General features: G+C 32.7%; 1 protein-coding gene across 2 annotated transcripts; it reads right to left on the bottom strand.

Moving 5' to 3' along the window:
- Window positions 1-4,400: 4,400 nt before the first annotated feature.
- On the bottom strand, window positions 4,401-9,033 carry LOC126617625 (auxin response factor 18). Of its 2 annotated transcripts, XM_050285688.1 has the most exons (15): window positions 8,593-9,025; window positions 8,392-8,499; window positions 8,021-8,136; window positions 7,798-7,893; window positions 7,645-7,701; window positions 7,191-7,343; window positions 6,997-7,081; window positions 6,726-6,816; window positions 6,476-6,640; window positions 6,268-6,381; window positions 6,106-6,178; window positions 5,875-6,022; window positions 5,178-5,782; window positions 4,897-5,084; window positions 4,401-4,804 (listed from the first exon to the last, which is right to left on the bottom strand). In XM_050285688.1, the coding sequence occupies exons 2-15, from the start codon at window positions 8,435-8,437 to the stop codon at window positions 4,660-4,662; spliced, it is 2,082 nt and encodes a 693-aa protein (XP_050141645.1). In that variant the 5' UTR covers window positions 8,438-8,499; window positions 8,593-9,025; the 3' UTR covers window positions 4,401-4,659. The 2 variants fall into 2 exon arrangements, with proteins under 2 accessions (XP_050141645.1, XP_050141698.1); XM_050285741.1 differs by having other exon boundaries at window positions 5,178-5,779; window positions 8,392-9,033.
- Window positions 9,034-18,479: the final 9,446 nt, after the last annotated feature.

The following is an 18,479-nucleotide window of genomic DNA, read 5'->3' as shown; positions in this document are numbered from 1 at the left end:
TGACATTTCACATATAACAAATTAGTACATTAATAAAGAAGAATGGGAACATTATAAATAAATTAGGGTACAGATAAAAGATTAAAAAATTATGGGTACAAATGAATTTTTAAAAACTATAGGCGCTAAAAGAAGTTAATACATGGGTACAAAATAAAACTAAAAAGAAAATACTACAAATTTAAAAAAAAATGTTGCAAATTAAAAGTGGGTACAAACTAAAAATATAAATATATGATACAAAGTTTAGGCATAAAACATAATATGTAATTTTTCTATCATTGATTAAATATACAATGTCACGTGACGGTATACACATGGGTACAAACACAAATAAAACTTTAAAAAATATGGGCACTAAAAGAAACTAATATATGGGTACAAATTAAAAATGGAAAAAAAATTGGTACAAATTAAAAATAGGTACAAACTAAAAATAAAAATATATGATAAAAAATTTAGCCATAAATATAAATATACTAATTGTAACATTTTTAACACTAAAGGAATATATTTAAAAATAAAAATATTTTATTATTCAAATAATTAATGATGTTATTAATATACAAGGACCTCGATCAAAAATTGAAAATGAATAGGATTTTAATCAATGGAGTAGCAAAAAAAAGGATGTGAACCTAATTTCTCCAAAATAAAATATCCATACTATCCTTTAATTTAACATTTATTTGATGGAATTGACGAAAATGGGGTGAACTGAGACTAAATGAGACAAAAATGACAGTTTTATAAGATAAAGTGAGACAAAACTAATTTCAGAAAGTAAAATGAGGCTAAATGATAGTTTCAAGAGCGCCTTTTGTCAATGAGAGAGAGTTTGGTGGTGGAAACAAACAACCTTCCCAAACCCATTAATCATTTAAGGGCTTCTTAGCTTTGGGCTATTACTATTAAAAATCTTCATTTCTGCTTATTAGTAACATACAAAACCCATAAATTCATGGGCTTATTCTTTTGAGTTAGGCCAACCCTTTTAAGAATTAACACTAAGATGACAAGAACATTTTAATTGTAGAGGTAGCAGATGCGAATTACCTTTGGTGGTTAAGCTACTAGGTCGGGCTCTTGTATCCAAATTTGAACATTCAGTTCTAAAATTGAACATCACTATTATTTAATACTACGATTTAGTAATATTTGTTTTTTACTAGAAGTGGGAGGTTTTTAGTAGTAGCGAAAATCAATAATACTTATGCATTATGGTGTTGGTTCAATCTCCACCTATCTCCCTCACCTTTAACATTTAACAATTTAACCTACTAACGCAATAGTTTTTTCTAGAAGAAAAAAAAATAGGAGTCTTAGGTTCGAATCTCACGAATAACGAGTTCGAAATCTAATTATTATGACATTTGCCTAATGTATGATTAACTCAAATCTCTCGCCTTTAGTGTAAATGCATCTTTGTATAAAAAAAAATTAAATAAATAAATAAAATATATATATATATATACACACACATACATAATGTCTTCGTATAAAAAAACATCTTCTTTATATATAAAGTCAAGGACCCAATGAATAGTATTTCTTTGGTGTCACAAGCTTTACAAAAAATAATTGGACAAAAATGCCTCTCAAACAAAAAACTTCAAAAGCAACCCAAAATAATACATCAAATGTGACAGGGGTACTTTCATCATTTTAACAGTTTTTTTAATAATGAATTATTTTTGTACAATTTTTTTTAATAATTAGTACCTCACAATAGGCTAACAATAATGTGATTCAATCAGTTGTTCATTAAATATTATTTTCTCTATTTTTAAACACGTTCAAAACATTTAAAAGGCGCGTAATGCCGGTTATAAAAAAAAGTCTTTCGCACGAGGATAATAATGTGATTAAATAAGTAGTCAAATGAATTTTATTTTTTTGAACAAACAATATTATCTACACTAAGGGGGAGAGGGTGGGCTTAGCCTCACAATGAGCTAGCAATAATATGATTAATCAATTGTTTATTAAATATTATTTTCTCTATTTTTAATATAAATTCAATAGAGATCGATTTTATTATGTGGATTTTGCTGCTTTAATTGGTTTATGAATGGTTTCTTCTAGCATGATCTAAGATTATTCATTTACTTCAAATCTTTGACTTTTCTTTGTCAATTTACGCATATAAATACATTTAAAACGTATAAGTCGCGAGTAGCACGCCGTAATTCAAAAAATATCTTCTACAAATGCGTAAGTCAGTGCATGAAGGCTAGTAAGAGATAAAGAAAACTTCTCTTTGTAAACATGATTAAAGTGAGCATATATCTGGTAAACACTAGAAGCCATTCACCTCACTAATGGATGAATTTTGACATCATAGGTGGTTGACCAACTATAGTATTTTATGTTTTTATAAGACGATATATTTTAAATAACTTTAACTTGCAGGTGAGCAATATTCGAATTTAGATTAAAGAGGTCACAAATTGTTTTAATTAACTGACTTAACATATTTTATTATTAGTTATATTTCACTTATCCCATCATATAACTTTTTATTGCAGTGGCAAAAAGTAATAATGTTTATATACTTTGGTGCGAGTTTGATTCTCACAAATCCTCCTCTCCTAACATTTAACAAATTAACTCGCTAAAAGATATGAATTGTAGGAGAATCCAGTAGACATAGACATTGGGCAAAGAAGGAATTAAAGGAAACAAAGGGACTAGGTCAGACTAATTATATATATATATATATATATATATATATATATATATATATATATTACATTTATTGGCCTTTTATACGTACTCTTTTGTGAAACTGCCTTGAATAATATTGTAACAAAATTTTGTATGTTATGTGAAGAGACAATTGAATCTGCCTTTCATTTGTATTTTCTAAAACATAATATAAACAAATTTGGAGCTGTCACGCAATCTTCCCGAACTCCATCTCCCCTAAAATAAGGCATATACAATATACTCTTTTATTAATAATAAACAAACAACTAACTTTGATTTTTTGAAAATTGCTGATCTCCGTCAACATCAAGCATTCAAACAAGAATTCATATGACCAATTAATGTTTTAATTAACAGTTTGACGATATAACACGTTAATAAAAGAACATTTCCAACTTATGTGTAGCATGTATTACAAAAACATGTAAATTTTTCTTAGAAACAAGCTTTGGAAGAACCAAAAGAACAAATATTATTTTGTTTGATTCAACAAAGCAACAAATATTATGATATTAAGTGTTCCTCACTATGCCATGTTACATGAAAAATGTTCAACGAGTTTTGCACTTATTAGTATTTTGAAAAAGGATAGTCGGCTTTGCTAACCCAGGACTAGAAAAAGCAACTACTCTTAATCAGGATAGTCGGCACTGTATTTTGAAAAAGGATAGTATTTTGAAAAAGCAACTACTCTTAATCAGGACTAGAAAATGCCATGTTAAAAGATGCGGATTCAGTTTTAGGACCACTAGTCTACGCCCATTAACAATTTGAATCCACACCCGTCGATGGCTAACAACTAATGTAAAGTTTAAAACCACCAATATCGGTAGTGGACAAAAGGGTCTCTTCTAGCATTCTTGAAATATGTGGAAGTTTAAACTAATGTTTGGTGCATTTTTACCTTGCTTTTTCCTATATATGTTATCATTTTGAATTCTTAAGATCATTTTTCCTTTGAGTTTGAGCTTAAGTTGGACATGCCTGCAACAGAAGGCAATGAGAAAATGCATGGAAAACCCACATCTTTTTACTTTCAATACAAGTGACAGACAGAGAGGGTAGAATTGAACTCGAAAACTCAAGCGTAAGAGTGAATGTTGTTAATCAAACTTTTAGTATCTTTACTTCTTAGTGAAAAGAGAGTTGGTGAAGGAAATAGTGAATGTTGTTAATCAAACTTTTAGTATCTTTATTTCTTAGTGAAAAGAGAGTTGGTGAAGGAAATTTTCAAAGATAAAATAATGATGCTAATCCCCTCATATCTTCCTTGTCCTTGTCAAATGGATTTTACACATTTTGATGCTTTCTTTTTCCACCCTTTCTCCACTTCCACTTTCCTCTCTATCTTCATGAAAACACCACCTGCCTCCACATTTCAGACAACTTAGACCAAAAGTTGCTGCCTCCCCCACTTGCTCCACACATCACACATTGCCATAGCCTTTTCTTTCTTTTCTTTCCTTTTTCCAACACCTTTTTTACGCGTTACGTTAATGTTCAACTGAACTGTAAAATTAAAGCGCTTGACAATGCGTGACTGGCTTAAAAATCATCTTCTTCAGTAGGTAAGTTTCTCCCAAAGGACTTTCCACACAATAAAACCAAAGGACTAAATTGAAAACCAAATGGCAAACATACATATATAAAACCAAAGGACTAAATTGAAAACCAAATGGCAAACATACATATATAAAACCAAAAGGACTAAATTGAAAACCAAATGGCAAACATACATATTATGTATTTTTACAGGCCGACTCATCCTAACCCACACCAAGTATTGACAGATTTCCATTTTCTAGTCCTGATTAAGAGTAGTTGCTTTGCTAACCCAGCACCAAAACAAAACCCCTAAATCCCACCTAGCCCCCTTCTGTTTTCCTACAGCATGCTCTAAAAATATGAGTTAAACAACTACCACCACAAGAAGCAAAAAGGGAAGTTGAACTAATCATGTTCCAATCTACGCTCAGAATCCATGCTTACCGTCCCTTCACAATCTAAAGATGAACTCTGAAGCTTGAATCTGTTCATCTTCTGTACCTCGTCGCTTGAATATATAAATATCTTCTTCACCAGCTTACAGAAGTCTCTGCATTTGGAAAAAAAATTAATGTAGTTAGAACCCAGTTCATTTTGCAATGAAATGAAATAGTGCAGTAGACCGAATCTTAGGTTACTAACGGCCATTGATCATCGCCCATAAGCATCATGTCATTTTCATCATCCGTGAAAACAACTGCCCATTTGTTCTGTGGACGAAGCTCCCCTTTGATCTCAAACATTTTCTCTAGCTCATCAATTAGATGATCGTAGCCTTTCAATGCAGTCAAGTCCACAGCACGACCAACAGCAACCCCTTGCATTTGCACCTTATCAGTAGACAAAACAAATAGCTCGTCAGGAACAACTGCTTTTAACTAGTGGTGTGATAAAAACGGAACCAGCAATAGTCCACATTTTACCTTAGTGCGAGTTCTCATTGAAAGAGTCAATCCTTGCTTGCCCTGTGTTTCTTTTGGTGAGGCCTCCAAGATTACTTGTTTCTGCTCTTTTGACAGCTTCGAAACATCCAGAATCTGATCGGATTCAAATGCATCAGCTGGAATAGGTCCTTTGGCACCAGACGGCATTGTTTTAAACACTAGCTCTTGAGGACAAGTTGTTTTAGTGTTGTTTGTCAAATTGCAACCAAACAACCTAAAACCTGAAGTGTCAGATTTTTTCCCTTTTTCAACCTGGTCATGCATCGGGACATTATTTGGCTTTGAGGTAATTGGGGAGGCAAAGCTAGAGAGCACAGACCCTATAGTTACATTCTTGTTGCTTTCCTTTGAGTCTGGGAAAAGGCTCAAAGAAACAGTCACGTTCGGGGAAGAAGGCCAGATGCCATCTGAGCATACCCTTGCGCTAGAGTAACTGCTGCTATTGCTTTCTTTCTGCCTCATAGGCCAGACAATCTGACTACTAGAGCTTTGGACTTCCGGAACACCACCTAATTGGTTTAACTCTGTGGTCTGGGGTGAGCTATGATACCAAAATGCTGAAGCAGCTGAATTGGTGGTAACTTCTACAATCCAATTTATGCAAACAAGAGAAGACATTCAGAACTTGGATTTTCTTTTTAATAAGCAAATAATCCAGTGCGGTTATTTTTCATACCAGATGAAGCAATTTCTACAGGCCGAGGCCTTTTACTCTTTACCACTGGTTGAGCAAGATTTAAAGGAGCAGAAGCTACAAAAAGTTCTATATCCCAAGGAGAAACCCTCTCTGGCCTTTGAACTGCAGCATGCTCATCCCATTGAACCTGCAAGAAATACAGCGAAAGATAAGTACATGAACAGGAGCAAATAAAACAGCATTTGATCTGTTACTTGTTAGCATCTTAACCTTCAACGATCGCCATTTAGACTCCGACCACTGAGGAGATAAATCCCCAACCTCAACTATTGTGCCTGTGAACCTGAGCAATTAAAATATGTAGAAATTTACAATCTAGTTGAGTATTAAGAAAACATTAATGACCAAAAATCCATTACAGACGCGGAGAACCTTCTTTCAGGAGATTCTTCTCCCTCAAATCGCATCCTGAAGCGCATCCCAAGCGAGAATTTATTGTTGATGGCCTCCAGATATTTGTTTAAGCAAACAATGAACTGGCTAGTCCTGAGAGAAAACAGGAAAAGGCTCCAGAATAAAAGGATTTCAAATTAATTGAAAAAATCTTAAATTACAGACAAAATGAAACCATTGTCCAAACCTTGGCTTGGAATACACAACAAACAGTGTTTTGGTCATAAGAGCATGCGAAGCAGTTGCAAGCACTCCAAGATGCATGCTCTGGCTTGATATCACAGATGATGGCATCTGACTCTGTTGACGAGCTAGACGCCGAACCCCAACCCGTAATTCCCCATTGTCACCCCTACAAACATGTCCTTGTTAACAAAAATCCATGCATTCCTATTAATTGTGATCGAAGAATGATTACACCTCTCAAACGCAAATACCTCAAAAACACAAAGGCGTCACCAGCAACCAATCTTTTTGAAGTGACGAATGTACTCCATCCTGTGGTAAGTAAATGCCTCCGCGGTTGACCTAACATAAATTAGTGAGAAGTAAGCCCATCAATCATACACAAAAACAGGATAGTTTCTAGCATTCGACATGGCTAATAATATTAGTTCTTTCGATTAGTTTCTTTCAGCAGTCAAAGACAAAACCACATTCGCATTCATTTTCCCTCACAAACCAAGCTTTCGGTTGCAGAGAGGATACCTCTAAAGATGTGCTTAAATTTCCACTCATACCCATGAAGATCTTTGGCGATTAACTCCTGAGTTGGAGTTGCTTGGTTCATGTCCTAATGAAATAAAAATACGAGTACACGTGAAAATATGAAAAGAAAACGTTGACTGACCATTAGCATAGTTAAAAAAACAACAAAAATGTATGTAAACGAGAGTAAATACCAACGGAGGTAAGCACTCGGTGGCATGCTTTCGAAGGACTGAGAACCCTCCATGGGTGCTTGTATCGGAAGCTGTCAAAATCTTGCAAAACCAGTGAACCGTTGGCTTTGGAGCTTCGGGTTTGCATGGATCAGGACTTGTAGGTTCACTTTGCTGTGATACCAGCCGAAAGAAGATGAGTACAAAGAAAGCGGAGAGCCTTACACACTTTTCTCAGTGCTGGAACTTAAATTTTCTTTATCTAAACACCTTCAGTTACTACGAAAATTGTGCAAAAGGTTGAGAAAAATGTGAGATCTCCCCTATTCGCTTTTCAGATAATATCCCAACTGATTTAAAAAGACTTTAACATCAGTGAATTTATATTCTTTTCTCCTACTTCTAAGCAACCAAACAGAGGAAGATGAAACAACACATTAAATAAGACCAAAAAAAAAACAAACATGTTTCTCACATCTGCTTCTGGATGCAAAGTGATTTGAGCATAAACCTCATCTGTTTCTTGTTCTGCCTGTAAGCAAAAACAAACTTCAATTTCAATGAAAACCAACAAAAACCGCTCAAAACCGTTGATTTGCATGAAAAACTACATTCCGAAACGCAATACCAGTAATCGAATATTGACCACACTACAAAGGATCTTTGAGGGAAGATTAAAGAGAGGGATTTGCTGGTTCAGTTCCTGATTTGTTGATGCTTCCAGCTACAAAAAAATATATAAAAAAATAATAAAAAACCCAGAAAATAAACACAAATTAAACAAAAAAGCAAACAGATTTTGATCCATTGAGAAACAATTAAAACAAGAAGGATAGAAGAAAGGATTGTACTTGTTCCATATGACCTTGAGGAAAGTAGAAGACCTTATCTCCAGGCCTTGGTACATCCACCAGAGGCCCTGCACACAACTTCCATAGCTCTGTATACAGATCATCACCTCCCAAACCTATCAAACAAAATGTACACCCATAAAAATTAAGAAAAATAATAAATAAATAAACAAATATATGGGTCTAAAAAAAGAAAACCCAGAAATTAAAACAGGTTAAAGGTTAAAACTTTATAGCAAGTTAGAGCCTTCGGTGACTGCATTGTTGTGTTTACTCAGAACCCAGAAACCAAAATTGCAAAATTTATAGCATTTTGCATTTCGTTTCCAATTTACCCAGCTCTGCTAAACTTACGAAGCAAACAAACCCACCTGTTTCCGCACGAGAAATCGAGGAGTCACACTCGAGGTGTGCCATTCAAGAGCTCAAACGAGGTCGTTCAGGGCAGCGGAGGAGCAGAGAGCAGAGGACTTGCAGCACTGAAACAAATCAAGAAGAAGAAGAAGGAAAGCTCAAAACAGCAGGGTCTTCAATGCTGAGGCAGTAATGGGTGAAATACCATAATAACGTACACCATTTACAAACAAGAGACCCAGAAGAAGGAGAGCAAAAAGGCTAAACAGACAGGACGGTTATGGAAGCGGCCATTATTGCTTGTGGCTCTGCTACTCTCCCTCCTTTTTCTTTTATCTTTTTTTACTTTTTCTCTGTAACGACTGTGAATTTTAATACTCTCTCTCTCTCTCTCTCTCTCTCTCTCTCTCTGATGAGGGTGTTTCAGTTACAAACCAGCCTTTTGCTTTGGCTTCTCAGCCCAAGCGAAAACAGCTCTCTCTTCTCCTCTCTCTCTCTCTCTCTCTCTCTCTCTCTCTCTCTAAGACTCTCTCTCTTCTCTCTCTGCGAGTGTATTCTGCTGGGTTTTGTTTAATCTGAATCGACGTTACCAAATCCCCAAAACTGCTGCTTCTTTTTACAAGTCATGTTGTTATTATACTAAATTGCAAAATGCTTAAACGCCTAAATTTATTTATTTATTTTCAATTCTCTCATGTAATTGAGTGGAACTTGGGAGTGGGATCTATCTATCAAATGCCCATTTGTTTATTTATTCTATTTTCTTTATAAATGAGTGGGATTTTATTGTCTTATAACAGCCCATTCCACTGCACACAAAAAAATATATAAATAATTAAATTAAGTAATTAATTGTACTTGATAATATTCCATTTCCATCTCATTATGGAGAGATTTTTCAATGTGCTAGAAACACGGCTGACATAATTCAATTGGTTGAAAACTTGAAGAAAAAAAAAATCAAACATATATATTATGACAATTGGTGAAATGGGCTATGTTTTCAGCTCATTGAAAAATTTCTTCCATTATGAATTGAGTACTTGATTTTTCAAAGTCAAGAAGTGATTTTTGCACTCTTTTTTCCTCTACATACATTATTTTTAATTATTAAAACACAGAAAATTCGGAAAATCGAGTGACAAAAATTAGAAGTAAATCGAGTTGCAAAAATTATTTCTTTTTTAGGTAACATATGATGACATGTTGTTAGAGTCTTGTACTAGTGATGGTTCATGGTAGGCGATTAATCATCGTAATGGAAGCATGGACCTTACAAATGTTTTTATACAACAAAAACTCAAATTGTATATTCAAAAAAGATTTCTTAAAAAAAAGATGGACCAATACCTATCATGAAAAAATGAAAAAAATGAAAACTGTAGACCAATAATTGGACCACCCCCTCTATTTGTGTGAGATACTGGGACTGCAATGTTAATTATATCATAGCTAGTGTGTGGGTTGGTGACCCAACGAAAAAGAAAAGGAATAAAAGTATTCTACCGATTTGAACTAATGTAGGCATTTATAAAAGAAAACCATTAGATTCTCGTCAAAGATAAATTTGAATCACACTATTGCTAATCTATTGCGAGGTTAAGTCCACCCCCTTCTCTGTAGATAATATCATTTGTTCAAGAAAATAAATAAATAAATTAGAGTATTAAATAATATTAATGTGTTGCATCTTCTTCTTTGTATTACACAATGAAATAAGAATTTACCTAATCATGATTAAGGTGGAGAGTTTGGCAATGTAGCATGCCTCCTGGCCAAAAATTCAATCCACAATTTAATTAGTAATTGTTATGGAAATATGGTACATTGTTAAAATTGGAATATGGTATGTTGTTTGTAAATTGGTAGCATACATTCAAGGAAAAATTCACTATTTTAATATTTCAAATTGGCAATTGTTAGCATAACTTGTCAAATTGTTTTGAAAAAAAATCCTTAAATTTGTTCGCAAGTTTCATGTAGTACCAAATTCGGTACATGACTTTTGTGAACAATGGATTGCCCTAGTGAATAACGCATTTCTCTTCATCAACTGCATTCCGAGTTTAAAAACTCTCCTTTCAAATAGTTTAGTGTAAATTCTCAATAGTTTTTAAAACAAATGAAAAATGAGCTTACTCTAAAATTTAAGTAACATCTCTATTATATTCTAATTATTTAATCAAGAAAACTGAAATAATTTTTCTTTATATTACCCATTATATATGGGTGATGTTCATATTCTACATTAAATTTATATTATTGCATTTTTTTAATTCTTTAATATCAATTAATATTCTACACTAACTTTTTTTTATCTCTTTCACACCTTCCGTTAATTGATTATTTTTAATTCATTCGATCCAACAACTAAAAATTTAAAAATATATGTATAGCATCACCTTAATTGAAAAATATACGAAAGAAAAAATTTGAACTTGAGTTGGAGAATAAAACTACTTTAGGTAATTGGACGAAACCTTAGCGACCTTTTCTTTGTTAAGTAAATGAGCTAGTGCTATTACTGTGCTAGCTAGTTTAGTACATGGTGGTACAGTAGGGCTCACGATAATTCGAACCTCAACCATCTGAAAACAACGGCGGAGCACTTAATGCTGGACAAGGATTGTCTCTCATCTTTTTTTCCATACCCTTCTATACCTTCATGTTTTGTATGGTCACGGTTAAGCTACGTTAACATTTTTATTATTTTTATTATAAAGATAATAAAACAAAAATAAATAGTAATATAAAATGTTGACGTAGTTAACCGTAACCACACAAACAAAAAAGCATAAAAAAATAGAGGAGAGACAATTCTTGTCCCTTAATGCCTCCGTCGTCATCATTGACCAAACGGAGCCTAACGCTACCCCGTTATACTTTGACGGCCTCCGTTACAGGTTTTGCTTCGTCGCCGTTTTTGTCGCTGTCTGCGTCGTGTCGGGCAATCATATTGGCTCGTGTAAATCCGGCAAAGAATTTCCTTTTGATTTTTTTGTGTGTTTTTATTGATATTTTCTCGTTAATTTTTGACCTCTTACAGCCGTTCTTATTACGTAATTTGCCACTGCTTCCGTTTATTTTGGTTAGTGCTTGGAACTTTGGATTCCGCGCGCCGTTGGCAACTGTAGGCCACGCGTTGCAACCATAACACAATTTCCAACTCATTAGCAATTAATTGGAGCAAGGTAAAATGATTAAATGTACATAGATGCTTTTTTTTTTTAAGACCATATAATGTTAGAAAAAACCAAATATTCTCTTCTCACCCGCTTATATTCTGAAAATATTCCTAACAATTTTAAGTGGATGAGAAACAATTAGACATCACATATGACGGGCAGCTCCTTTTCTTTTTGCTGTTAGGAAAGTTATCTTCCTTTCTTTTTCTTCTTCTTTCTCTCTCTCTCTCTCTCTCTCTCTCTCTCTCTCTCTCTCTCTCTCTCTCTCTCTCTCTCTCTCTCTCTCTCTCTCCCCCCTTGCATAAGGTTAAATTTGTTATTAAAATTTTCATCCAAAAGTAGATGAGAAAATAAGAATGCAAGGGTATATCAGCACTCAGGTAAATATTGCACACAGATTACTTGTTTTAATTACAATTATAAACCTCATTTATTATACCAAAATAAAATTTTATAGCTACACATATAATATTAGAGAAATGCTAAGGAGATTCTCTTAAAGTTGGACTCTTCAGCACCTCACAGTTTAACATTACTTCTCGTGTCAACATTATAAAATATATGCCAAAAACATGAGGTGACAAAGGGTCCATGAATAATCTCACTTTTGAGAGAGTCTCCTTAGCATTTCTCATAATATTATGTATGAGAGTTTCATAATTAAATGGAGAACTTACTCTCGTAAATTAATGGCAACAATTGATAATGTGTTAAGTAATTTGTTTAATCGTAAAAAATTAAGTGAGCTAAACTACACATCAAAACGTGATAAGTGGCTAGCTAAGCAACTTACTCTTCCCTCCCGCTTAGAATGAGAGATTTTTCAATATGATCGGTACACGGGATGATACACCATGTGTCATGATACAAATGGTAAGATATGTGTGTTAAAAAGTTAATAACTTAAAAAATAAAATTTTATACCATTCATATAAAAACATATGATGTACCTCCATTGTTCCGGTCATAATAAAAAATTTCTTGCTCAGAATAATTGAAAAGAACCAAAACCCTTGACAGAATGCACCCTTATTTCCATACAAACACAACCAAGAAAACCCTTGAAAGGAACCAAGGTTCCCATAAAGGGGAAACTTGATATAAGCCCAATTTTTTGAGTCAATAGTAGGAATAATAAAATTTATTAAAATAAGTCCAATTCCTTAAATTTAATTATTTAATTATCAATAATTATCTCTTCAATGAAAAAATTTATTGTAAAAATCAAATTTCTTGCTAATTATCTCTTTGATTATTTCTTTTTATTTATTTATTTTTGTTATTTATTGTTCTTACTCTTGCTTTGTCCTATTTATAGATTTTATTTTAATTTTTATAATCAACCTATATTACAGGTTAATTGTATTTATCTACCTATATGACATATTTTTTTCATAGTCAACCTGTCACTAATTAATGTGTCTTGCTGGTAGGTATATTATGTTTTTTCTACCTTTTAGTTAGGTTTCATATCTCACTTATAGGTATAATATACATTCACAAATTTGCTACTTGAGTTAGGGTAGAATGTTTTGCAGATAAATTTATGTTAGTATATTAGTTTTTTTGTTATAAGATATTAATTAGATAATTTGGAGTTGGAAAATGCATAATATTAAAATATTTTAATTGATTTTTAATATTTTTAGAAAACATTAAATGAGTATAAAAGAAATAAATACATATAATTAGATAACTGGATTCACTTCTAAAAACACTCTATGATTTTGGACCTAGATCTAAAAGCCCCTTAAATAAAATAACAAGCATAAGGTGCGCGTGAACGCACTTGTTACGAAGAGAGCGTTGGCCGATGTGGCTTGGCTTATACACAATATATCCTAGGGTTTATCAATCATCTATGTGACCACTCGGATCTATTTGGTGGTCCTGCTCCCACCGTACACGTCCTAATGCCAAGCTCATTAAGCTTAGCCACGTGGTCTGGTCGTTTTCGTGCCCACGTGTCGTGAGCCAACTAGTTTTTCCTCTCCGATGCAGGACATTCTGCTGCATACAAGTCATTGGACAAATCAAAAACCCAACAAATAATTTAGAGGAAAATATCAACTTTTTTCAAATAAAGAAAAAAAAAACTTGAAAAATGAAAATAAAAATTCATTTTTTTATTTGGTCAAAAATAAAAATTCAATTTTTAATATGCTCAAAATATTGAATTTCAACGTTATAGAATTTTTAGTTCTGAAATTAGAGTTTTCACGTTATTAGCAAGGAATGAGATAATAATGTAGATTAAGGAATTAATCTTCAGTTACACGAATGCACACATGTTATATTTGTAGCATATACAAATACATTAAAAAAAACATACATACGCACTTAATTAGCTCTTAATTCAGTGGTAAGTTTGGTGCGCACCACATGGATCAAGCTAAAATGAAAAAACTCCTGGACATGATTTGCTTAAATATTGGACACTTTATCGTAATAAAATCGACAATGTTCGATAACATACAGAGGTTGACAGGATGATATATATGATGTATTCGTATACAACTAATGTGCGAATTATGTTGTCCCAAATCGCGGGGCATAATTTTTCTTCAATCGAACATTTCATTACCTTATTATTTTCTTTGCAAATCAAATATATACGGAATAATCAAATGAAGTTGATACTGATAAACCCATGGACCACATGCACTAAACTAAACTATTAATTTTGACCGCTTTTTTTCTACCTTCTTCTGATATGTATATTCTTTTGGCACCTTCAAAAAAGATGAGAGCATCGATTAAGATAATAAAAACAAAGTAACACAAATTAACATGATACCCAAGAAAATAATAGTTTATTTCTTATAGGAGCAAAGATCAATTCAGAGATCATTAAAATGAAATACAAATGGCAAAAGAAGCATGAGGACCATATAAAGTTATATACCATTGAGCTTTTTCACAAGCTTTTTTTAGCTGACTTGCAGGAACATTTTATCTCATCGAATATTACTCATAATCTTGCTTTTTTTGTTTTCCTTCAAATAAAAAATGGTGGCGTTATTTACTTACTTTTTTTTACTTTCCGCACATATTTCTTAATTTTCAGCTATCAATAAAATAAATTAAAGAAAATCAAAGCACATATATTAGTAGGGGATGTATGAGAGGTAAAAATTAGTATAAATATTAGAATCATGCTTTGTTGCTAAAAGAAGAACATCAAGTACTACTGGAAAACTAATCACAAATGAACATTGTGTCTGAGTAGTTGAAATTGAAAACTATGATTGGACACTTGTTCATTTGTGATTGGTTTTCAACAGCACTTGTTATTCTTCTTTCAACAACGAAGCATGGTTCTATATATTACGAAATGACAGTATATATTTTTCGAATCTTCATAATATGTGATCTCAAACATTAGCAGGTGCCCTCACATTGATCATCCAACAACATACGCATTAGCGGTTCCGTACGAAGACTCATCAACTCAATAAAAGTACAGGAAAATTTAAAGAAAACAAGCTAGAACCTCTACAACAAGCGTGGTTCTTAGGTCATGGGAACTAGATTCAGATACTTGTAAAATCTGATAGGTTAGTTTTACATGAATATATTGAATGTGTATGTTTGTTTTGCCCTTGAAATATTCTTTGACGGGACATGGGGGAGTGGAGGGGAGAGGAGCTGCGGAGGGGAATCGCTATTAGCTGCTTAATCATTATTTATTTAATGTAATTTTGAAGGTTAATGAGAACCGTTGCTTCCAAAGCAACCACTAACTATTTACAAATTATTATTCTATAGCATAATATGCCGTGGTGGAGTAGGATCCAATTTATAGTCTATACGCTATAGTTTTATTATATATAGCACAAAATGATTCTTATATATTACGCTAATTATTGGCTCATTTGAAAAGTATTTTTAAAATTATTGAAATTGTTTTTAGTAAAAGTGCTTTTGAGTTCCAAAAACACTTGAAGTACGTTCTACAAGAAGCACTAGTTATGTGCTTCTTGCTCCTGCACTTTAAGTACTTTTTCAGGATTCACTTGCATTTTTACTAAAGATTGGTTCAAAAAGCACTTTCATCAAAAGTAATTTTAGTAATTTTGAAAGTACTTTCAGACGAGCTTTATATGTTTCACTAATCTTTGATTAGGGTGGGGCTTTTAGGTTTAGTTTTTTTTATTTTTTATTTTCTCTCCATCTCTTCTAATTTTAAAAGCCCGAAACGAAGAAAAATTATACCATAATGTGATGAGGTCAAGCGACTCCAACAATATCATCAACCATTCAAAACATAACCCTTAAAATCGATTGAAAAAAAAAAAAAACATAGTTGTTGCCATTCTTCTAGTTTAATTGGGAGGCATTTAAATTTGATCAACGATAAATGTTTTATTCCTTGGTTTTTATATGATTAAAGTGGTAAATTGTTTAGTTTACCTTATTGTTTAGAGAACAATTAGATGATAAGGAGAGGGTATGTCTTAAGAACCAACTTTAAATTAAAGCAACAGAAGAGGATTTGATTCTTGATTTGCATCTTTATAAACATTAAGCAAGCATTTTGACTCATAATTTTCCTTCCTCCATCCCACTAATCCAAACAACAACAAAAAATTAAGGACAAGTTTTAACTGTTCAAGAAGAACAGAGGCCAATAGGTAACAACTGTTAATTAATTTTTTTATCCTAATTATTGGAGACTAGGAGACCTCTATACTTTACAATATGATTTTTCTGATAAAAAAGTTAGGGTTAAAATAATGAAAATGGCTCTTCCCACCTCTTAAGGGTTAAGATCTCCTCCATTACTTATAATGGCTCCAATAAAAATAGGTTTTTTTAATTAAAATGGTCCCTGAGATGAGCGTTATTTCTCATTTTGGTCTTTGAGATTTGAAATCGATAGAATTAGTCTTTGAATTTGTCCACCGTCAATCATTTTGGTCATTCCATGAAAAATCTTTGTTAAATAAGAACCAAAATGACAAAAACACCCTCAATTTAATAATCAATGGACCAAAATGATTTGACAAAAAGTGAGGGCATTTTTGTCATTTTATCCTTATTTAACGGAGAATTTTCACAGAATGACCAAAATGATTGATGGTGGAGAATTTTAGTGACCAATTCTGTCGATTTAAAATTTCATGAATCAAAGTGAGGAATTACGCTAATCTCATAAACAATTTTGGCTAAAAAGCCATAAAAATATAATATGTAAAGTGAGATTAACCCTAATCGAATAATATCATCCATCTGATTCCGATATGAAGATTCCATTTGGATTGGAGATTGGATCCCTCAAAAATTTACAAACAAAATTATAACATGGACGATCCATTGGTGACTAATGCAAATAAAGATGGCTTCTTTTGTCGTTTTAACCTGACCTAAGCATCTCCTTTGCTTTCATTTGACACAAGTTTTTTGTACAAAGAGTTGGTATCTTGGCAGAATCTTCTGAATTGTTCCCATTACTTTATGTTAAAATTAAATAAATAATTAGCCTCTTCTTGTAGGGAGATCATGCTAAAAGTTATATGGCATGCTCAACTAAAGCCCTTTAGGTTAAGGGATGTGCCCTTGTTGCGAGACGTAAAATATTGAGAAGACAAAATGATTGGTGGGACAAATGATTTTGAATGCAAACCCCATGTGGAGACCAATTCAGTTTATGTTTCTTGTGCTGCCCTAACCCTTCACACTTTGCCCTTTTTTTCCCACCTAGGTTTTCGTATTATCTTAAAAGTAAATTGTAGCAATAGTCCATTAACTTTAACTCAATTGAAGTAATGGTTTCTTAATTAAAAATCAATAACAATTGGTCTCTCAACTCATCAAAACATGTAGTTATGGTCCCTCAACTAAAAATTCATTACCATTGGTCAACTTTAATCCAACAGGAGAAATGGTACCTCAACTTTAACCCAATAAGAGTAATGGTCCATCCTTTAACCCAATTGTTGCAATGGTCATTCCAACATAACTCGTTTTGACAAAATTCTGACAAAGTTGACGAAAATGATCATAGCTATACGTTTTGATAAGTTAAGGGACCCTAATTATAATAATGATCATTTCAACATAACTCATTTTGACAAAATTTTGATGAAGTTGATAAAAATGACCATAGCTACACATTTTGATGAGTTGAGTTAAGGGACCAATGGTAATTGATTTTTAGTTGAAGGATCTTTGCTCCAATTTGATTAAAGTTGAGAGACCATACAATTTACTTTTAACTTAATTCATCAAATTGCCAAAGATAACCAACCCGGATTGGTTCCGTAGTTAGAAATGAATTTCATATTCATATTTCACACGACATGTCCTGAGTTCGATTCGTAGCGCTCGTAATGGCACGATGGTGGCCAAGAAAAAGCTAAAATGCATGCGTAAATCATCTCGGTCCATGTAATAATGGACTATCGTAACTAAGTCACTAGCTAGTTCTTTTTTTCTTAAACAAAAAAATTATTAAATAATCAAAGTGCCAAAGATGAAATTATAACCAGAATAGCATATGAGGTTAGGATTCATGTTACATGTGAAAATAATCACTGGTAACTAAATTACGGTGGACGGTAGAGTTAATTGTTTATGAATATATCTTTGTAATGCCTTTTGTCCAATAAATAAAATATAAATAAAAACGAATATGTGACACAACTTTTTTACATAATTTTTGGTACACATTTTTTTATAGCCCATTTCGTAACGTATTTCAACAATCCGAATGTCTATCTTTTAGTTCTTCTTTCAAAGATTTTGTCTGCCAAAAATCAGTCAAATTTGAAATCATATATCATTGGATTAAGAGTTTAGGGTTTCTTTGTAGAACCGTATTCGTCAATTTTCTTCATTAAAAATGAATGTCTTAATGATTTTGGATTTGTCTAATTTTTTGTTAGGATGGTCTATAAATGATATTCTAATATATAGAC

This window comes from Malus sylvestris, chromosome 1 (genome assembly GCF_916048215.2).
Source record: "Malus sylvestris chromosome 1, drMalSylv7.2, whole genome shotgun sequence".
NCBI lineage: Eukaryota > Viridiplantae > Streptophyta > Magnoliopsida > Rosales > Rosaceae > Malus > Malus sylvestris.
Note: the sequence above shows the minus strand (reverse complement) of the source record. Positions and strands in the feature narration are given on the sequence as shown.